The 20,099-nt window shown below is 48.1% G+C and overlaps 2 protein-coding genes across 3 annotated transcripts; one reads left to right on the top strand and one right to left on the bottom strand.

Moving 5' to 3' along the window:
- Window positions 1-1,837: 1,837 nt before the first annotated feature.
- On the bottom strand, window positions 1,838-11,317 carry tcp11l2 (t-complex 11, testis-specific-like 2). 2 transcript variants are annotated; one of them, XM_080517905.1, is made up of 10 exons: window positions 10,937-11,317; window positions 8,033-8,148; window positions 7,834-7,960; window positions 7,064-7,184; window positions 6,722-6,960; window positions 6,485-6,621; window positions 4,237-4,412; window positions 3,973-4,154; window positions 3,284-3,456; window positions 1,838-2,945 (listed from the first exon to the last, which is right to left on the bottom strand). In XM_080517905.1, exons 1-10 carry the CDS (start codon window positions 11,227-11,229, stop codon window positions 2,698-2,700), a joined length of 1,812 nt encoding a protein of 603 aa, XP_080374031.1. In that variant the 5' UTR covers window positions 11,230-11,317; the 3' UTR covers window positions 1,838-2,697. The 2 variants fall into 2 exon arrangements, with proteins under 2 accessions (XP_080374031.1, XP_080374032.1); XM_080517906.1 differs by lacking the exon at window positions 10,937-11,317 and having other exon boundaries at window positions 8,033-8,318.
- A 626-nt stretch (window positions 11,318-11,943) lies between these two features.
- depdc4 (DEP domain containing 4) lies at window positions 11,944-19,464 on the top strand (the record flags this gene model as incomplete). Its single annotated transcript, XM_080518544.1, has 9 exons — window positions 11,944-12,034; window positions 12,807-13,203; window positions 14,279-14,400; window positions 14,475-14,670; window positions 15,845-16,092; window positions 17,685-17,827; window positions 17,937-18,062; window positions 18,153-18,231; window positions 19,265-19,464. The coding sequence occupies exons 1-9, from the start codon at window positions 11,959-11,961 to the stop codon at window positions 19,462-19,464; spliced, it is 1,587 nt and encodes a 528-aa protein (XP_080374670.1). The 5' UTR covers window positions 11,944-11,958.
- Window positions 19,465-20,099: the final 635 nt, after the last annotated feature.

Genomic DNA, 20,099 nt, shown 5'->3' with positions numbered 1-20,099 from the left:
CATTCAGCCTTTTTCATTCATTTCAACTGAGAATATTTGGATCTCATTGATCATATAAGACAGAAAATACAGGAAAGTCGAATTCTGACCTTTAATAACTGACCATCATGGTAAAAGGAGCAAAGATCTGTCAATAAAACTGAAATTGACAGAGTCTGATGGTGAGTCTGATGATAGTTATACATTTCTAATATATGCAGAGGTATATTACAATAAAAAAAAATAAAAGCACACGTTAAAAGGAGAGAACTTTAAGAATTAAAGCCATATAATACAATGTATAATGGTAATTTCCCCATATTAAATTAGAATAGCTGCATTTAATTAAAAGCAATAGGTAGTAAATATGAAACTGTGTTCCAGATGCCCGTTTTAATCAAGGTTTGCATAACTGACTGCTTTTAAGGCGAATAATGTGTATCTTTTCAAAAAGTAAACACAAACCTCATCTTTCTAACATGAACATGGAAAAGTTGCCCGGTCCAATATGGCGGCGCGGCTGACGTGCGACGCAGACACCCGTGCTTTCGTTCCTGCTTTGACGTCACTTCTGCGCTTCATCACCGCGACTATTCCGCCACCTAGTGGTTGAAGCATGAACATGAACACAAATACACACAAACGCACGGCTCTGGGATACAGCTTACATTTTTAACGAAATATACCGAACATTAATAGTCTAAACAGTGTTGAATTAAAAACAAATCATATACTAACATAAAATACAATTTTTAACAGATGCATCTGAAACAATGAAAAATTAATGGATTAGATTATTTCTACATGATTCATCTAATGATATATGGTATAAATTAGATATTTTCTTAACGAAAAAGGATCTGTTTATGTGACATATATCCCTTTTTCATTGTAATTATTTCCTGTGCAGCAATACCTGCACAGAAGCTCTTTATTTACCTGATATTTCAGGAAAAATACAAAATTGAGCTGGGTTATTTTTTTTACACCCATCGATGAAATGAATTCATTTAAGTCTGTATTTAAAGTAATTTAGTTTTCTCACCCACATGGGTAAACTATCGGTGCACCTCAAATAATTACGGTTCAATAAAAATGTGAAATATTTTCACATATATTTGCTACTCAAGCAGCTCGTCGTTTTCTAAATTGCTGTACACGTTTTCTCCTCTCTGATCAAGTTAATGAAAGAGTGTCGTTCTGGAGCTTTTCTCCTCACGTTTGTGTGTGCATGCTAGTAGCATAATGCTAATGCTGCTAATGTGTGTGTGCAGCATAATGCTACTGCTGCTAATGTGTGTGTATGCTAGTGGCATAATGCTACTGCTCCTAATGTGTATATGCTAGTAGCATAATGCTACTGTTGCTAACGTGTGTGTGCATGCTAGTAGCATAATGCTAATGCTGTTACTGTGTGTGCAGCATAATGCTACTGCTGCTAATGTGTGTATATGCTAGTAGCATAATGCTACTGCTGCTAATGTGTGTATATGCTAGTAGCATAATGCTACTGCTGCTAATGTGTGTGTATATGCTAGTAGCATAATGCTACTGCTGCTAATGTGTGTGTATATACTAGTAGCATAATGCTACTGCTGCTAATGTGTGTGTATATACTAGTAGCATAATGCTACTGCTGCTAATGTGTGTATATGCTAGTAGCATAATGCTACTGCTGCTAATGTGTGTGTGTATATGCTAGTAGCATAATGCTACTGCTGCTAATGTGTGTGTGCAGCATTATGCTACTGCTGCTAATGTGTCTTTAACTCGTTAATCTCAGAAGACAAAGTGGGAATCATGACAGCAGTGGAAGAGATGCAGAGAAAAGTCACATTTGTTTCACAACAGCTGTAACGTTTAATGAAGGTCAAGTCCTGAAGGGTCCTGGTCCTGGAGGGTCCTGATCCTGGAGGGTCCTCCATGTTCACTTTCAAAGCTTTATCATATTAACGTTGTTACACATTTCAACACAAACTTCCATTTAAAAATTTTTTTTTCAAGTAAACTTCTGAAAAACTGAAGTCTTTTGCTTTTCTTGCCATAAACAAGGTCCGGAGAACGTTCGGACTTTTCATTCAGCACCTTTTCATTTCCTCAAATCAACGAAACGCCGTGCGGCTCCGTAAAGTAGACCGACGCAGAACAAAACTACAACTTTACAGGAAGAAACACGGTGAGAAATGATAGAAAGCGACTAACGAGGAACTCGCACAAACTAAACTAATGGAGGATCGACGTCTCATAAAATATTAAAATCAGGTAAACTACACTGTGTGTGTAAGATAAATAAGTTGCTCTGTGTGCTACTTTTCTAGATATACTGTAAAACTGTCTTGCTTCGTAACGCTCAGTTTGTAAAGATGGCGGGTGGCGTTAGACTTTGTGACACGGAATCCAGGTTTGAGCAGCTGAAGTGAAAACGGGGACGTTCAGACTCCGACAGGTAAACTTAACCATCGTTTAGCTTCATTTAAATACAACAAAGCCAATACTTATTAACTTATTATGTTATTAACGTATAATTGAGTCTCGTCCTTGCCTGTCGTACTCTGGTTTGGGCTCCAGCACCCCTGAACAAGACAATCGTTAAAGAAGACAAGTTATTTGCTTTGTTGACTCAATGAAGGCTGAATGACGATGTCGTTGTTCACTCGCGTCTCCCAGCAGAACAGTGGGAGGAGTTTAGTTTTAGCTGCGGGACTCGGGACCCTGTCGTCATGGAGACGGTGTTTGTCCCCCGGCGGGCTGTGCCGGCGGCGCCTGGCTGAACAGCAGCTCCTTGATGACCTCCATGTAGAAGGGCGTGTACACGGCGCGGTTGTGTTTCACCAGGGACAGGAAGTTGGCGGCCAGCGCGGCGAGCTCGGGCCTGATGGCCGCCAGGCTGGCCGGCACCTCGTCCGGCTTGACGTTCGGCCCGGAGCTGGACAGCAGCGTCTTGAAGTACTGCTGTACTCGGTCCTCTGTGACGGTGGGGGGGGGGGGGGGCAGACACACAACGGTCACAGACTGAAAACTGTCTGTGGTCATACAGAGACATCTAGTGGTCACCGATGGTATGGACAGGCATAGTTCAATATCCAAAACACTTCTTAAGTCACTACTAAAAAACAAAAAGTGTGACTTCTATCCATAACATACGGTACACACAGAGGGTGTGTGTGTGTGTGTGTGTGTGTGTGTGTGTGTGTGTGTGTGTGTGTGTGTGTGTGTGTGTGTGTGTGTGTGTGTGTGTGTGTGTGACTGAAGGAAGAAGAAAGGTGATCACAGTGTCAGATCCTCACGGCTTCAGTTTTCTCACCGACTCGCGAGCGTACGGGGTTGTCATGGTGCGCGACGCTGCAGATCTGCCCTCTCAGGGCGTCCTGCAGGGCGGCGCTCAGGGGGGGGTAGCCCCGCCCACTCAGCGACTTGTTGAGCTCGCAGCAGACCTTCACTCCGACGCCCTTCAGCGCCTCGCCCAGGTCGAAGCCCCTGCAGGGAGACGGGAGAGCTTAAGGCCCCGCCCACACGCCACCGCCGCCGTTTCATGTCACCGTGGTTTCAGTCAACATTGTGGGCTGGTGGAGCTGGGGACTAACGCTACAACCTGACGGAGGTCTTAATGCTGCAGCCTGACGGAGGTCTTAATGCAACCTGACGGAGGTGTTAATGCTGCTGCCTGACGGCAGTCTTAATGCTGCCTGACGGAGGTCTTAAAGCTGCTGCCTGACGGAGGTCTTAGTGCTGCCTGACGGAGATCTTAAAGCTGCTGCCTGACGGAGGTCTTAATGCTACTGCCTGACGGATATCTTAATGCTACTGCCTGACGGAGGTCTTAATGCTGCCTGACGGAGGTCTTAATGCTGCTGCCTGACGGAGATCTTAATGCTACTGCCTGACGGAGGTCTTAAAGCTGCTGCCTGACGGAGGTCTTAAAGCTGCTGCCTGACGGAGGTCTTAATGCTGCTGCCTGACGGAGGCCGGTGGTCCGAGTGGAGGAGGACGTACCGGTGGTGCATCCCGTCCAGCAGCACAGCCACCATCTTCTTCAGGCGGTCTGACAGCGAGGGCAGGTCCTGGACCGGCCGGCCGACGGAGCTGAAGACGATGAGCAGGACCTGGTTGACGGTTCCACTCCGCCGCAGCTGCTGCTGCAGGTCCTGCAGGCGCTGCTCGTCTGACACCAGAGTCTGAGGACAACCGGAGGACAACACCGTCAGCGTCTGGTCCGGCCCCGCGGGCCGAGCTGGGTTAACCCTCCACCCGCCTCACCTCGGGCAGCGGGCCGCGGCTGTAGTCCCAGGTGAGGATCTGGAGGTAGGCGGTGTTGAGGATTTGAGTGGGCCCGGGCAGCGCCACCCGATCTTTCCCCCCGTCTGGCCTCCACCCGGCGGGGAGCAGCTCCTCCAGTGCCGAGCGGATCCAGGCGGTGGTTCGGTCCAGAGCGCCTGGATGGAGGATGAGGATCCTGAGTCTCAGCCGCTTCTCAACAGCAGAAGAACTTATCGTCGGGAAATTCTACACTGGAGTATATCTGTGACGCTGTAGCAGCTTCCGGTGGTCACACAGTGACACCTAGTGGTCCAACACGGTCACACAGTGACATCTAGTGGTCCAACATGGTGACACAGTGACACCTAGTGGTCCAACATGGTCACACGGTGACACCTAGTGGTCCAACACGGTCACACAGTGACACCTAGTGGTCCAACATGGTCACACGGTGACACCTAGTGGTCCAACACGGTCACACAGTGACACCTAGTGGTCCAACATGGTCACACGGTGACACCTAGTGGTCCAACACGGTCACACAGTGACACCTAGTGGTCCAACACGGTCACACAGTGACACCTAGTGGTCCAACATGGTCACACAGGGACACCTAGTGGTCCAACACGGTCACACAGTGACACCTAGTGGTCCAACATGGTCACACAGGGACACCTAGTGGTCCAACACGGTCACACAGGGACACCTAGTGGTCCAACACAGTGACACCTAGTGGTCCAACATGGTCACACAGGGACACCTAGTGGTCCAACACGGTCACACAGGGACACCTAGTGGTCCAACATGGTCACACAGGGACACCTAGTGGTCCAACACGGTCACACAGGGACACCTAGTGGTCCAACATGGTCACACAGGGACACCTAGTGGTCCAACACGGTCACACAGTGACACCTAGTGGTCCAACATGGTCACACGGTGACACCTAGTGGTCCAACACGGTCACACGGTGACACCTAGTGGTCCAACACGGTCACACGGTGACACCTAGTGGTCCAACACGGTCACACAGTGACACCTAGTGGTCCAACATGGTCACACGGTGACACCTAGTGGTCCAACACGGTCACACGGTGACACCTAGTGGTCCAACACGGTCACACAGTGACACCTAGTGGTCCACACAGTGACACCTAGTGGTCCAACACGGTCACACAGGGACACTTAGTGGTCCAACATGGTCACACAGTGACACCTAGTGGTCCAACACGGTCACACAGGGACACTTAGTGGTCCAACACGGTCACACAGTGACACCTAGTGGTCCAACATGGTCACACAGTGACACCTAGTGGTCCAACACGGTCACACGGTGACACCTAGTGGTCCAACACGGTCACACGGTGACACCTAGTGGTCCAACATGGTCACACAGTGACACCTAGTGGTCCAACATGGTCACACGGTGACACCTAGTGGTCCAACACGGTCACACGGTGACACCTAGTGGTCCAACACGGTCACACAGTGACACCTAGTGGTCCAACATGGTCACACAGTGACACCTAGTGGTCCAACATGGTGACACAGTGACACCTAGTGGTCCAACACGGTCACACAGTGACACCTAGTGGTCCAACATGGTCACACAGTGACACCTAGTGGTCCAACATGGTGACACAGTGACACCTAGTGGTCCAACATGGTGACACAGTGACACCTAGTGGTCCAACACGGTCACACAGTGACACCTAGTGGTCCAACACGGTCACACAGTGACACCTAGTGGTCCAACATGGTGACACAGTGACACCTAGTGGTCCAACATGGTCACACAGTGACACCTAGTGGTCCAACATGGTCACACAGTGACACCTAGTGGTCCAACATGGTCACACAGGGGCACCTAGTGGTCCAACACAGTGACACCTAGTGGTCCAACACGGTCACACAGGGACACCTAGTGGTCCAACACGGTCACACGGTGACACCTAGTGGTCCAACACAGTGACACCTAGTGGTCCAACACGGTCACACAGGGACACTTAGTGGTCCAACACGGTCACACAGGGACACCTAGTGGTCCAACACGGTCACACAGTGACACCTAGTGGTCCAACACGGTCACACAGTGACACCTAGTGGTCCAACATGGTCACACAGGGGCACCTAGTGGTCCAACGCCCATGTTTGTTACGTAAATTGTTGAGGAGCTAAAGGTCTAAAGAAAGAGACTTATCGCCCGGATGGTGGGAATAACGCTGAATAAACAGAGACGAGAACTCACTCGGGTTTTTTTCCAGAACCTTCTGGAACTGTTCACTCTGGTAGGCGACTCCGTGTTGCTGCAGGAACGGCCGCAGGCCCATGATGAAGTAGTTGATCGTGTCCACCTTCATGATGTCCAGCACTCTGAAGATCTCCCTGATAACACACCAGTGCTGCTTCATCCTCTGGGCCCGGGAGGGGGGGGGGGGGGGGGGGGGGGGGGGGTCCCCCCGCGCTCCTCAGATCACGTGGTTACCTGAAAAGCGTCACCAAGTCGGCGGTGCTTTCCCGCAGCTTCCGGATCTCCTCGTCCCTGTCGGGGGCACACATCCTGCCCATGGTGGCGATGACGAAGGCGGCGAGGCCCTGGACGTCCACGGCGTCGTTGTGGGCCTGCTGACGGATCAGGTCCAGGTCCAGAACCTCCAGGATCCGGGTCTGCAGCGAGGACGGCGGCCCGCCGCTCCGCAGCGGCGTCAACAGGAACAGCAACGTCTGGGGGAAACGAGGGTTCGACCAGCTGCTCAAAGGTGCGGAAACACCACGATCACCCTGCACACATTTCGAGACAGTAGATGGCGCCGTGTCGCGTGCGGACCTCTCTGATGTCCTCCAGGAGACTGATGGCCTGTCCGTACTGAGGAGGGTCGTCGTTGAGCTCCTCCTCCAGGATATCCCAGAATGCTTTGTGCATGTTGTCGCTGATCATCTTCAATAAGCTGAAAAAGGAAGAAGAAATTATTTCATAGTTGTTTTAAAAGACATTTATTGTTCAGAAGATCCCCGTCTTTTATTTTTCTTTTCGTTCTCGAGAAGAAACTTTGATAAAATGACATAATTAGCATGAAAATGTACTTTATTTAGACTTTAAATACAAAAAAGACAAGTTGCAGTAACGGATCCAAGAGGTGGGAGTCTTTAAATATGTGTACATAAATGGATTGCGTCGCTGCTGCCACCTACTGGACACAGGTGGAAGTGCTTTGGCTTAACATCTGCAGTAAAATATATTGTTACATTATAGGCTGTATATTTTAGATTTTCGAACTACGTCAATAATTTAACAACCATCCAGTTCTGTTCTAACTTACTCAAAATGTTCTGCTTTTATTACACTTTTAGAAAGTTATTACGTTGCTGATATGTTACATATTTGAAATTCCAGAGATGATCATGTTTTGTACTTATTGACTTATTGATCACTTCCACTCAAATGTCATTGAAAGGTCACACTATTTCCGGATTGAATCCGTCAGTCTTGTTGTGATGTGACGTCCCTGAGCGGCGCCGGCTGCGGGCCGCGGTATTTCGTGGGCGGCGCCGCAAGTCGGCTCGCCGGGTCATTGCGCGATAGCGTGATGCCCTCACCTGCCCTCGGGGAGGGGATCCTGTCGCATGTGGTAATGGCGGTCCATGAGGATCTGGTGCGTGAGTCGGAGGCCGAACAGCTCACTGGTGCAGTCCACCACTTTCGGCGGGCTCGCTGTGGGAGGAGCTAAAACGGGACATTAGCCACACACCGACCCTAGCGGAGAGGAAAGTTTACACACCGACACGTCAAACCTACAGGAGGGCGAGGGGTTGCTGCCGGAGCTCTCGCCGGCGGAGCACGACTCCACGTCGCTCCCGTGGTCGTCTGCGCTGGACGGCTGCTCGTCGTTCAGAGGCATCGCCCGGCTGAAGCTGCGCAGCAGGAGGGAAACACAGTCAACACAGACACTGTTGCCGCGGTAACCGACAACCATCAATTCAGGTCTGAAGGAGTTTGAATCAAAACTTTACCGTTTTAAAAAGTGAAACGTAATGAATTTAAAAATGCTTCTCTGGCTAGCGATGGAAACTTTTGAAAACTTTAAGCTTCTCTTCATCAGTGTAACGGATTTGGCGTCAATCCCCCTCATTGGCCTTTCTCCACTCTGGTTCCTCAGCCGTTAAAACCGACACTCTCACAACATTTTAAAAGTACATTTTGAACACCAAACCCGAACAACGAAATAAAATGAAATACAAAATTTGTAGCGCTGCCATCCGTTGAACACATAAATACATGGGGTGGCGCAAATGAACGGAAACAAAATAAAACCCCAAAACATACAACAATTTAATTTATACAGGTTTGGAAATTAATTAATTATTCTCTCTCATCCAGCAAATCAGTCTATATATATATATATATACTTACTGAATATTTAAGGGGATTCTGAATTAAACATTGCTGTTATCATGTTATTGTAGAAAAAGAATGATTACTGATTATTAGACATTCTGTAAAATGATATCATTAAGTGCAAAATATTCGTTTTAACTAACACTTCAGTATTCCCTTAAGTTGCAATATATATATATATATATATATATATATGAATATATATACAAACTTTTTTTAGCTTCAGATAAAAAGCTTTCAGCTGCTACGTAAATATTAATGTTCAATTTAGCTTGAAAACATGTGGTCTTATATAATACTTTGTTTTAATCGCTATATTATTCTAAACTCTCCCGAGTGGATCCAGTTTCAGTCATACTGCCGGGGAGAAACGAGACCCTGAGACCTTTTGTCTCCTGAACAACAGATCCTGCCACACCTCTGCACCTCACCGACCTTCACACGGAGAACGGAGCCGCTGACGGAGACAGAACTGAACGGTTCACAACGTTCAGCTGCACAAAGTCGGAACAAAGCAAAACAAGACCTCCTGATTATACCAGACGCTAAATCATCAACCCTGCTCAGCGTGAAGGTCCAAACAAGAGCAGGCGCAGCACTGGCAGGGTGACCCCTGGTAGTAGGGTGACCCCTGGTGGCACGGTGACCCCTGGCGGTAGAGTGACCCCTGGTGGTAGAGTGACCCCGGTGGTAGGGTGACCCCTGGTGGTAGAGTGACCCCTGGTGGTAGGGTGACCCCTGGTGGCACAGTGACCCTGGTGGTAGAGTGACTCCCGGTGGCAGGGTGACCCCCGGTGGTAGGGTGACCCCTGATGGTAGAGTGACCCCTGGTGGTAGAGTGATCCCTGGTGGAACAGTGACCCCTGGTGGAACAGTGTCCCCGGTGGTACGGTGACCCCTGGTGGCAGGGTGACCCCTGGCGTTAAGGCGACCCACTCTGGCTCGGCTATCTGCTGCCATAAATGAAGACACCTGGTGGTAGAGTGACCCCTAGTGGAACAGTGACCCCTGGTGGCAGGGTGGCCCCCGGTGGCAGGGTGACCCCCGGTGGCAGGGTGGCCCCCGGTGGCAGGGTGACCCCCGGTGGCAGGGTGGCCCCCGGTGGCAGGGTGACCCTGGTGTTAAGGCGACCCACTCTGGCTCGGCTATCTGCTGCCATAAATGAAGACACCCTCTGCAAGCTAAAGATAGCTCAAGGGGTGTGTGTGTGTGTGTGTGTGTGTGTGTGTGTGTGTGTGTGTGTGTGTGTGTGTGTGTGTGTGTGTGTGTGTGTGTGTGCGCGCATCTGAAGCTCTTTCATTACATCATCTGCTACACTGCACAGTGAGGTCACAGAAGCGCAGCAGGACAGTTTTTAAGAGATAATCCAGAGCAACAGAGGACGATCAGAACCCAGGAACCTGAATGCAGAGTAGATGTTCTGTCGTCATCGTGAGCAAGACTCTTCAGGAACTGACACTAAACATTACGCTTCTATTGGTCGAACCAGGAAGCTTCTCCTGATCACCGAAACACTGATGATTGACCTGCAAGTATTAATTTGTAATTTGGGAACTTTAAGATTCCGTTCAGGGACTCGGTGGCATAGATTTAAGGGAAGCAAAATACTAGGTTACATGGTGTCAGTTATACACAAGAGAAGAACTTATAAATAGTTACAGTAATGTGAGTATTTAGTGTTACTTCCAGTCCTGTTATGTTATTCAGAGGTGGAGGAAGCAACTGCTCTCACATTGCTTCACTGTACATTTCACTCAAAGGGTAAAATAAACACTTCAGTTACCAAGACGCTCACGATATCAACAGTCGAGGCAGTACTTAGTTACTTTCCCCGTGCTCATAAACAAAGAGCTCTCCATCTGACTGCAGCGCAACCTAAGCAAAGCAGCTGACAGGGGGCGGGGCTTCTGCCAGCAGTCTCTCCTGATTGGCTGGGCTGCCTGTCTGTCGCCGCTACCCGTCTCCTGATTGGCTGAGCTCGCCGCTGCAAGGCTTCGTCTCTCGCCCAACCCGTTCCAAGAGAAGATACACGTGATCCGAGCTGCAGACCAAAACAAGAGCTCGTGCGCTCAGCAGAGACAATAACATGGAGCTGTTGCACTAACACTGAACCAAACACGCAAATTGCACTAAACAACCCGATTAAAGACAAGCCAAGCAGGGAAATCCGACAAAGTCGACCCTGACAGCTCAGTTAAAATGGCTTTTAAAACTCCAGTAAATCCTGGGACACGACACGTACCGGAGAATCGTAGACGGATTGGGTTTACTTGAAATTTTGGCTTGAAATTCGCACTGACAAACCTGAGAACCGTCGAAGCCTGAATCTCCTCCTCGACAGAGTCAAAGTTTGGGTGAAGCCAGAATCGAGTCCAGAGTGAGAATAAAGAGGAGTTTTCCCCTGGAGCAGGATCCAGAGAGGAGACAGAAGGTCTCAGTCCTGAGAGGGGGGGGACACTCTGGTCCTCAGTCTGTTGGTCTTTAACGTCCTTCTTCTCTCGGAGCAACGACGGAACAAACCACTGCGAGGCAACGACAAACATGCAAACAACAGCTCGGAAACGACTTCCAGCCGTCAAAAAGCTCCAAAAGGACATTTAAAATCCACGTTCCACGGAAACCGTCAGCCGCCAGCAGGATATGATCAGCGGACTGAGCAGAAAGACTGGCCCTTTTCAACATTTATCGGAATTGTTCAGTCCAGTCGGGTTTGTTTACGGATGTGACGTCACGCACATTGGACAGAGGACAGAGCGTCTCAAAGTGTCTCTCTCTCTCTGTCTCTCTCTCTCTCTCTCTCTGAGGGACGTTTCTATTCCTGTGGCAATAGATAGACAGATCGAGCGACACGATATTCATCCCCGAGGGGAATTAAAGTTTTCAGCCGCTCACGTACAACAGAACACAAACATTTGTCATTTCAAAATCTACATAAATAAAACTCTAATTGTAAAATCGACATAATCTCACTCAGTCTCTTAACTCTATTTAATTATACTTTCATTCTATGTAGCAATGTAAAAAGAATTTACAACAAGGATTAATAAAGTACTTCTTATTCTAATATTACTGCAACTACTACTACTAATAATAATAATCATGAGCCGAGGAGAAATGTTCTTCCGGTAGATTATGTATTATATTATATATTATATTTTTATTATGATATGATTCTCGATTAGGGTGCAAAAGGTCCCGGGTTCAAATCCCTGACGGACGGGTGAACTGTGCGCTGCAGTTCCTGTCTCCGTCTGATGGGGGCAGCAGCGTCTCAGTGCGTCAGTTCTACACAGGGGGACGTGATGACGTCAGAGGCAGGTTTGAAGATGGCGCTGGATTTGACTCCTCGATTCAGGCGACTAAACAGTCAAACTCGAAGTTTTCGTGAAAGTTTACAACACGGTAAGACCTCGTCGTGACTTTAATACAACTTTAACAGTGATTCCAAACTGTTTAGTGGAGAAACAGACGCTCAGACCGGGATTAAAGCATTTCACATTAGGTGTGAAGCTCCGGTGACGGTTGGCCCTGACGGATCGTTATCACTGAGAAATGTTCATAAAAACTCTTTAAAGTCCAAAATCTCTCTCTTATTGGTGTTTCAAGGCGTTTTTAACGATTGGATAAAAAAAAAAAAAAAAATATATATATCCAAACAATCTATTTCGACATAAAGTGCACAAATCTCAGATAAAATCTGTGCCATAGACTTTTTCTTGAAAATCTCAAATTTTGGACAGATTGTGATTAGATAAGATTAGATTATCTACTGTAGGATTCATTTTTAACCCCAAACCCGATTTAACCGTGATGGGAACAGAGATGATTTGTATTTATGTGTCCACGTTTCATAAATGTGTAATTTATGGTTTCTTTCCATTCCACTTGTTTCCCCATCAGGACCAATAATCGCTTGTTGCTCACAATATATCGCCACAGTTCATCCAATCCCAGGGTTATGTTGGTGTAAACTGAGCACAAATGCTGAAAATGTGTCCAATGTCCAACTATTAATGCATCTGAAAGTGCAACGTTTTAACACGTATATAATTTAATGCACCTGACTACTAAGACGGCGTCCACTAACCTAGAGATGAGCTCATTTAGCCTTATAAGACCGTTTCCAGACAAAAAGAGGTTTAATCTAGTTTTGGATCCCCCCCCCCCCCCCCAGACTTCTCGGGGCCCTTCGGCGCCACCCAACTGTGGCACAACATCATCCGGGCGCTGCGGACCCAGGTGGAGGTGCGGCGCTGCAGGCGGCGCCTCCGCCTGCACGCCGGCTGCTTCGCGGGCTGCGACGCCGTGGACGCCGTGCTCAGCTACCTGATGCAGAACGTGGTGTTCTGCTCCAGCGAGGTGTCGCGCCTCAAAGCGGCGCGGCTCTGCCAGGCGCTGATGGAGGCCAAGGTGTTCGAGCCGGTGGGCTCCCGGATGTTCCCCCGGAACAAGGACGCCGCCTTCCAGGACAGCGGCTGCAGCCTGTACCGCTTCCTGGACCCCCGCCCGTCGCCGGAGGAGCCGGAGAACGTCTCGCCGGGGCCGGCCTCCAAGACGAGGAGCGGCTCGAGGTCGGTTCCACTCCACGTCTTGTCTCTCATGTGTCCTATGTGATGGCTGGGGCTGCTCCATTGTGGGCGAAAAAATCATAATCACCATTATTTTTGGCCAATATTCTTATTATTATTTATTTTTTTATTGAAAGAAGGACATTTTTAAATACATTACAGTCATTCCAATGTGCTTTTATAGAGAAAATAGATACCCACATGAGCAAGCAGGTGTGTTTGCGACTGTGGAAAGGAAAAACTCCCCCAACAGGGAGAAACTTTGTAGAAACCAGAGTCAGAGGTGGAGGAATTCTGAGGACCGGTTGGGGTGAAAGGATGGAGGAGAGGAGAGGAGAGACAGAGAGAGACTTGGTGGGGAGAAACATACAATACCCTTGTTAGTGCTACATAAATTTTTTTTTAATATATATATATATAATACAATAATCACAGTGATCTGAATATTTTCCCACTGCCATGAGATTAAACCAGCCTGAGCAACAACAGAGCAAAAACCCAAATAATCACAACAATTATGACAAAAGGACAATAAAACAACAACAAAAAACAAACAAAAACAGGAAGGAACAACAACAAAGCAAACAACAACTTAATTTTGATAATCAACAGAACAATCTCGTCAATGAGACAATTTTTGGGCAATATTGAAATCACGATTATGTCTTTGAATTTGGAACAGCATCTATTGAACGTGTTTAAAAAAAAAAAAAAAGACTCCAGTTAAATATGTAGTATTACCTTGTAATGTAGCGGTAAAAATAAACTGTTGTACTGCACTCAATCTTTTGAAAACAAGAAATAAATCAAATGCAACAAGAGATAGATATACTTCAATAGATAAGTCCATCTCAACGCTGCGTTCGATTGTACTCGTAACTCGGAAAGGTAAATCAGTTTCATTACACCAGCGTCTATTTTTTTTTTTCTAATGTCATGCGATCTACTATTACTACCTTTGCGATCGACTGGTAGACCGCGATCGACGTACTGAGCAGCCCTGATCTGGAGCCAAAATCCCAAATCAGCATTAATATTCGAGGTTCTGGTCCGTGTTGACGTTGTGTTGCTGTGGCAGGCAGCAGGAAGTGAGGACCATCTCCAACCCCCTGGCCGTGGGACCATCGGACCAGGTGGACCAGCTGCTGAGGACCATGGACCTGCAGCGTCCGGCCCCTCGTGGCTTCCTGTCCAGAGCCGGTGAGTCGCCGCCGTCCTCTGGGTGTCGTCCAGCCGTGTCCTCCGGCCCTGAGCGCCTCCTTCTGCTCCCCCAGTGGTGGAGGAGGTGTGGAAGCAGCAGACTCTGCTGCAGCTGCTGCAGATGCTGGACATTCCCATGCTGGACGGCATTCTGGCGTCTCCTGACAGAGTCCAGCCTGCAGCCTGCAGTACCGCCCTCCACCAGCAGGGCCTGGTCATCTCCAACACCTGCCTGGAGCGAGAGCTTCCTGACGCCCTGCAGCGGTCCCAGTGAGTGCTGCCTCACTCTATCTCACCTCACTCTATCTCACTGTCTCACTCTATCTCACCTCTACCTCACTCTACCTCACCTCTACCTCACTCTACCTCACTCTACCTCACTCTACCTCACTCTACCTCACCTCTACCTCACTCTATCTCACTGTCTCTCTCTACCTCACTCTATCTCACTGTCTCACTCTACCTCACCTCTACCTCACCTCTACCTCACTCTACCTCACCTCTACCTCACTCTATCTCACTATCTCACTGTCTCACTCTATCTCACTATCTCACTGTCTCACTCTATCTCACCTCTACCTCACTCTATCTCACTATCTCACTGTCTCACTCTACCTCACTCTACCTCACTCTACCTCACCTCTACCTCACTCTACCTCACTCTATCTCACCTCTACCTCACTCTATCTCACCTCTACCTCACCTCTACCTCACTCTATCTCACTCTACCTCACTCTATCTCACTGTCTCACTCTACCTCACCTCACCTCTACTTCACCTCTACCTCACTCTATCTCACTGTCTCACTCCACCTCACTCTATCTCACTGTCTCACTCCACCTCACTCTATCTCACTGTCTCACTCCACCTCACTCTATCTCACTGTCTCACTCCACCTCACTCTATCTCACTGTCTCACTCCACCTCACTGTCTCACTCCACCTCACTATCTCACCTCTATCTCACCTCTACCGTACGCTATCTCACTGTCTCACTCTACCTCACTCTGTCTCACCTCTACCTCGCCTACTGCTGAATACTCACAGTACTGCTGAATCTATTCCTGCCACTGGGGTGGAGGTGGAGGTGGAGGTGGAGGTGGAGGTGGAGACTCGGTGTCTTGTTGAAACTTCTCATGACTCTACAACGAGGTCCAACAGTGAGACGTCAGCTGGTCCAGGACTGCAGTGTAGTGTGTGTGTGTGTGTGTGTGTGTGTGTGTGTGTGTGTGTGTGTGTGTGTGTGTGTGTGTGTGTGTGTGTGTGTGTGTGTGTGTGTGTGTGTGTGTGTGTGTGTGTGTGTGTGTGTGTGTGTGTGTTGGTGTACATACACTCATTCCAATGGTGGCAGGACAGGTGTGAAGCAGGAAGCCAGCAGACTGAGGACGTCACCCGTGTGTAGTCGTCTCCACCCAACACAGGACATAATGACCTCTGACCTCCAGGCTGGACGACTGGCTGTCGGCTGCTGCGGACTGTTTGGAGCTGTTCCCAGATCAGCTGGTCGTGGTTGCCGGCGAGCAGCTCAGCCAAAGCGACGGCGGCGGCGGCACCTCGTCGTCCTGTGAGCAGGAGGACAGTCGGAAGAGACTTCTGTTTGACACCATCGCCAAGTACTACAGCAGCCCGGAGACGCTTCCTCTGCTGGCAGGACGCTACCTGGACATCCACCTGGCCATCCTCCACCTCCTGGGTCTGTGCTGCACCCACTACACCACATCACTGCACTACACCTCCATCGCTCCACGACACCCGCATCACTCCACGACACCTGCATCACTACGCTACACTACACCCACATCACTACACTACACCCACATCACTACACTACACCCACATCACTACACTACACCCACATCACTACACTACACCCACATCACTACATTACACCCACATCACTACACTACACCCACATCACTACACTACACCCACATCACTACATTACACCCACATCACTACACTACACCCACATCACTACATTACACCCACATCACTACACTACACCCACATCACTACACTACACCCACATCACTACACTACAACCACATCACTACACTACACCCACATCACTACACTACACCCACATCACTACATTACACCCACATCACTACACTACACCCACATCACTACACTACACCCACATCACTACACTACACCCACATCACTACACTACACCCACATCACTACACTACACCCACATCACTACACTACACCCACATCACTACATTACACCCACATCACTACACTACACCCACATCACTACACTACACCCACATCACAACACGACACCCACAACACGACACCCACATCACTACACCCACATCACTACACCCACATCACTACACCCACATCACTACACTACACCCACATCACTACACTACACCCACATCACAACACGACACCCACATCACTACACCCACATCACTACACCCACATCACTACACTACACCCACATCACTACACTACACCCACATCACAACACGACACCCACATCACTACACCCACATCACTACACCCACATCACTACACTACACCCACATCACTACACTACACCCACATCACTACACTACACCCACATCACAACACGACACCCACATCACTACACCCACATCACTACACTACACTTACATCACTACACTACACCCACATCACTACACCCACATCACTACACCCACATCACTACACTACACTTACATCACTACACTACACCCACATCACTACACCCACATCACTCCACTACACCCGCATCACTACGCTACACCTCCATCACTACATTACACCCACACCACTACACCCACATCACTACACTACACCTCCATCACTACATTACACCCACATCACTACACCCACATCACTACGCTACACCCGCATCACTACGCTACACTACACCCACATCACTACACTACAACTACATCACTACACCCACATCACTACACTACACCCGCATCACCACGCTACACTACACCTCCATCACTACACTACACCCACATCACTACGCTACACCTGCATCACTACGCTACACTACACCCACATCACTACGCTACACTACACCCACATCACTCCACTACATCTACATCACTCCACTACACTGAAGGATTTGAATGCAGTTAAGTGGTTGATCAGTTGAGTATCATTAGAAAGAGCTTGAGAACAGCAGGAAGATCATCTCTTGGACTTGAAGTGTTTTCAGAGACGAGTGCTTGAGTATTCTCCAGGTCTTTGAGTACCTGAGCGTCACACTGATCCGCTGTTCGGACGTCTGTGTTTCCCGTGGCGCCGGTCCAGACCAGGGTAAAGTGCAGGAGGCCACCCGGGCGTCTCAGCTGTGCCTGCGGCTGCTGGAGTCCGGCGTGCGCGACGAGCTGCGCCGGCTGCTGGCCTTCATGTGGCAGGCCGCCCAAAGCCACGCCTGCCGCCTGCACAAACAGGTACCGGCTCCAGGACGCCGCGAGGAACACGCAACACTTCCGCTATTGGATCTCCTCTGCTTTTTTTTTTTTTTTGCCGACGCGGCGCTGACGCCTCCTGTGTTTTCAGACTGAGAACCGGACCGTGGTGTGCCGCGCCTTCCAGAGGGCGCTGCTGCAGAGCCAGGAACTGAGCCGGGATCAGGGCGACGCGCTGGTGCTGTTCCTCCTGGACAATCACCCCGAGCTCTTCAAGGTCACCCCCTCGCCTTCCTCACCCATCCACCTGCCGTTGAGTCTGTACTGACTGTACTGTCCCTCCTCCTCCTCCTCCTCCTCCTTCCAGACTCCCACCACCCTGATCGAAGCCGTAAGCCGGACTCTCAGGACCCTGCAGCAGGGCAAAGATCCAGACTCCATCGCCAGTACGTCGTCGTGCAACAACAATTCCCACAGTACACTCGGAAATACTGAGACACTCAAGATTTGTACCCATATATTGACGTTAAATCCCCTTAAAACCCAATAAATGCTCTAAAATTTATTTATTTATTTATTTGTTCATGTTATTTCATCCCATTTCACAATATATATATATATATAATTTGTCATCCATACATGAACAAAAGGGAACAGAGAGAAGATTAATCTTGTGTTTTCTGTTCCTATTAGCACTTTTCAACAAAATCAAATCACTTCGATTCCCCATCGTTCCCCCGACTCCTCATCAGGTCACACAACATAACAAAAAATAGCCTTTTTCTTACAGTTCAACAGTTTACAGTCAATTTTTTTTTTCAATTCTTTTCATAGTCTCTCAAAATTTTCTGTTTGTACATTTTCTTAAATTTGTAAACATTTAAATTCCACACTTAAAGAATTCCACAGTTTTACTCCAGAAACAGATGGACATTTCTGTTTCAACGACGTTCCGTGCAAGCATTGTTCTGAAAATGATGTTTTCTCCTCTGGCAAAACGGTTCGTGCAACAAAATTATTTTCAACATCGCTTGGCAATTTTTTTTGTTTTGCTTTCCACATAATAATCCAAATTTTTAAGTCGACAAGGTCCTTAACTTTAAGAAGTTTATTTTCAATAAATAAAGGATTGGTGTGTTCTCTATAACCTTTTCTTACTGATGATTCTAATTGCTCTTTTTTTGCAACAGGACTAAGGGCTTAGTGGTGCTGGTAGAAGTATTACCCCAGACTTCAGCACAATAACTGAAATATGGGAGAATCATTGAGGAATAAAGCAGATTCAACAGGCTACAGTCAAACAAATCTCTAACTTTATATAAAATGCCGAACACAAATAACTGCAGCATGAACACAAAGATATGTAGACCAAAGAAAAGCAGCACTTTTCTTTTTCTTTTTTTTTTTTTACTTTGAGAATCGAAGCTGTGGGTCTTGTGCCTGTTGATTGAAGCTGTGGGTCTTGTGTCTGCGTTGCAGCGTTCACCTTCTGCCAGCAGGTGTCCCCTCAGGAGTACGAGGACCAGCGGGAGGCCGCCACCCTGCAGAGCCTCAAGCAGCTGCTGCAGCACATCTGGTCCAGCCAGACGCTCGGCGCCAAGCAGAGGAGGAAGCTGCTCAAAGACTTCCAGAAGAACCACCCGGTGGTGTTCCTGCAGCACATGTCCAGCTGCTTCTGACACACACACACACACACACAATTTAACATTTTGCACACGTTGGGAATCATACTTTCGTTTTAATGAGTCTGGAGGCTTTTGGTGATTGGAAAGTTTTTCTTTTATCCGTTTTAGTGGTGATTTGGAACTGATTCGATGTTGAATAGAGATCAATCACTGATGTTAAATATTTTCTGCCCTTCAACACTATTTTGACAACAAAAGCTGTGAGAAGGGGCCGATTTCTGTAGCTGTAAGTGTGAGTTTAGTAAATCTAACCATCAAGTTTATCTCTGGACTTTAGAAAAGTGTTTTGCTTTTAGAAGTATTCCTGTTTACAAGGTAATCCTGACTACTGTGATGAGGCCTTACTGTCACTGCACCTCCCATGAAGAATACTGTAGGAGCTGCTGGTCGGGGCGTTAAAGAAGAAGTAACGCTGATGGAGCTCCATGAATAATACTAACGCCAGCTCAGGTTGTACTTTTATGGGTTTTAAATGGTTGTTTATTTCAGTCACTGTAATCTCTTTGGATATGGAAGCTGTTTAGGATTTTATTTGAAATTGGCTGTTCTGACTCGAGGGGAAAAAGTTTTAATTCTGTTTTTATGTGGCACTGCGGCTAATTTAAGTGGGATGAGATGCCTTAATATGT

Source organism: Blennius ocellaris (assembly GCF_963422515.1).
Source record: "Blennius ocellaris genome assembly, chromosome: 22".
Classification (NCBI taxonomy): domain Eukaryota; kingdom Metazoa; phylum Chordata; class Actinopteri; order Blenniiformes; family Blenniidae; genus Blennius; species Blennius ocellaris.
Note: the sequence above shows the minus strand (reverse complement) of the source record. Positions and strands in the feature narration are given on the sequence as shown.

What these genes read in the sequence shown, in the direction of transcription:
- tcp11l2 (XM_080517905.1), bottom strand. Translation starts at nt 11,229, where the DNA reads ATGTCCTTTTGGAGCTTTTTGACGGCTGGAAGTCGTTTCCGAGCTGTT. An exon ending in CAGCAACCCCTCGCCCTCCT is followed by an intron (nt 7,961 to 8,032) that starts GTAGGTTTGACG and finishes GTCCCGTTTTAG; the next exon opens with CTCCTCCCACAGCGAGCCCG. An exon ending in TCCTGGAGGACATCAGAGAG is followed by an intron (nt 6,961 to 7,063) that starts GTCCGCACGCGA and finishes CGTTTCCCCCAG; the next exon opens with ACGTTGCTGTTCCTGTTGAC.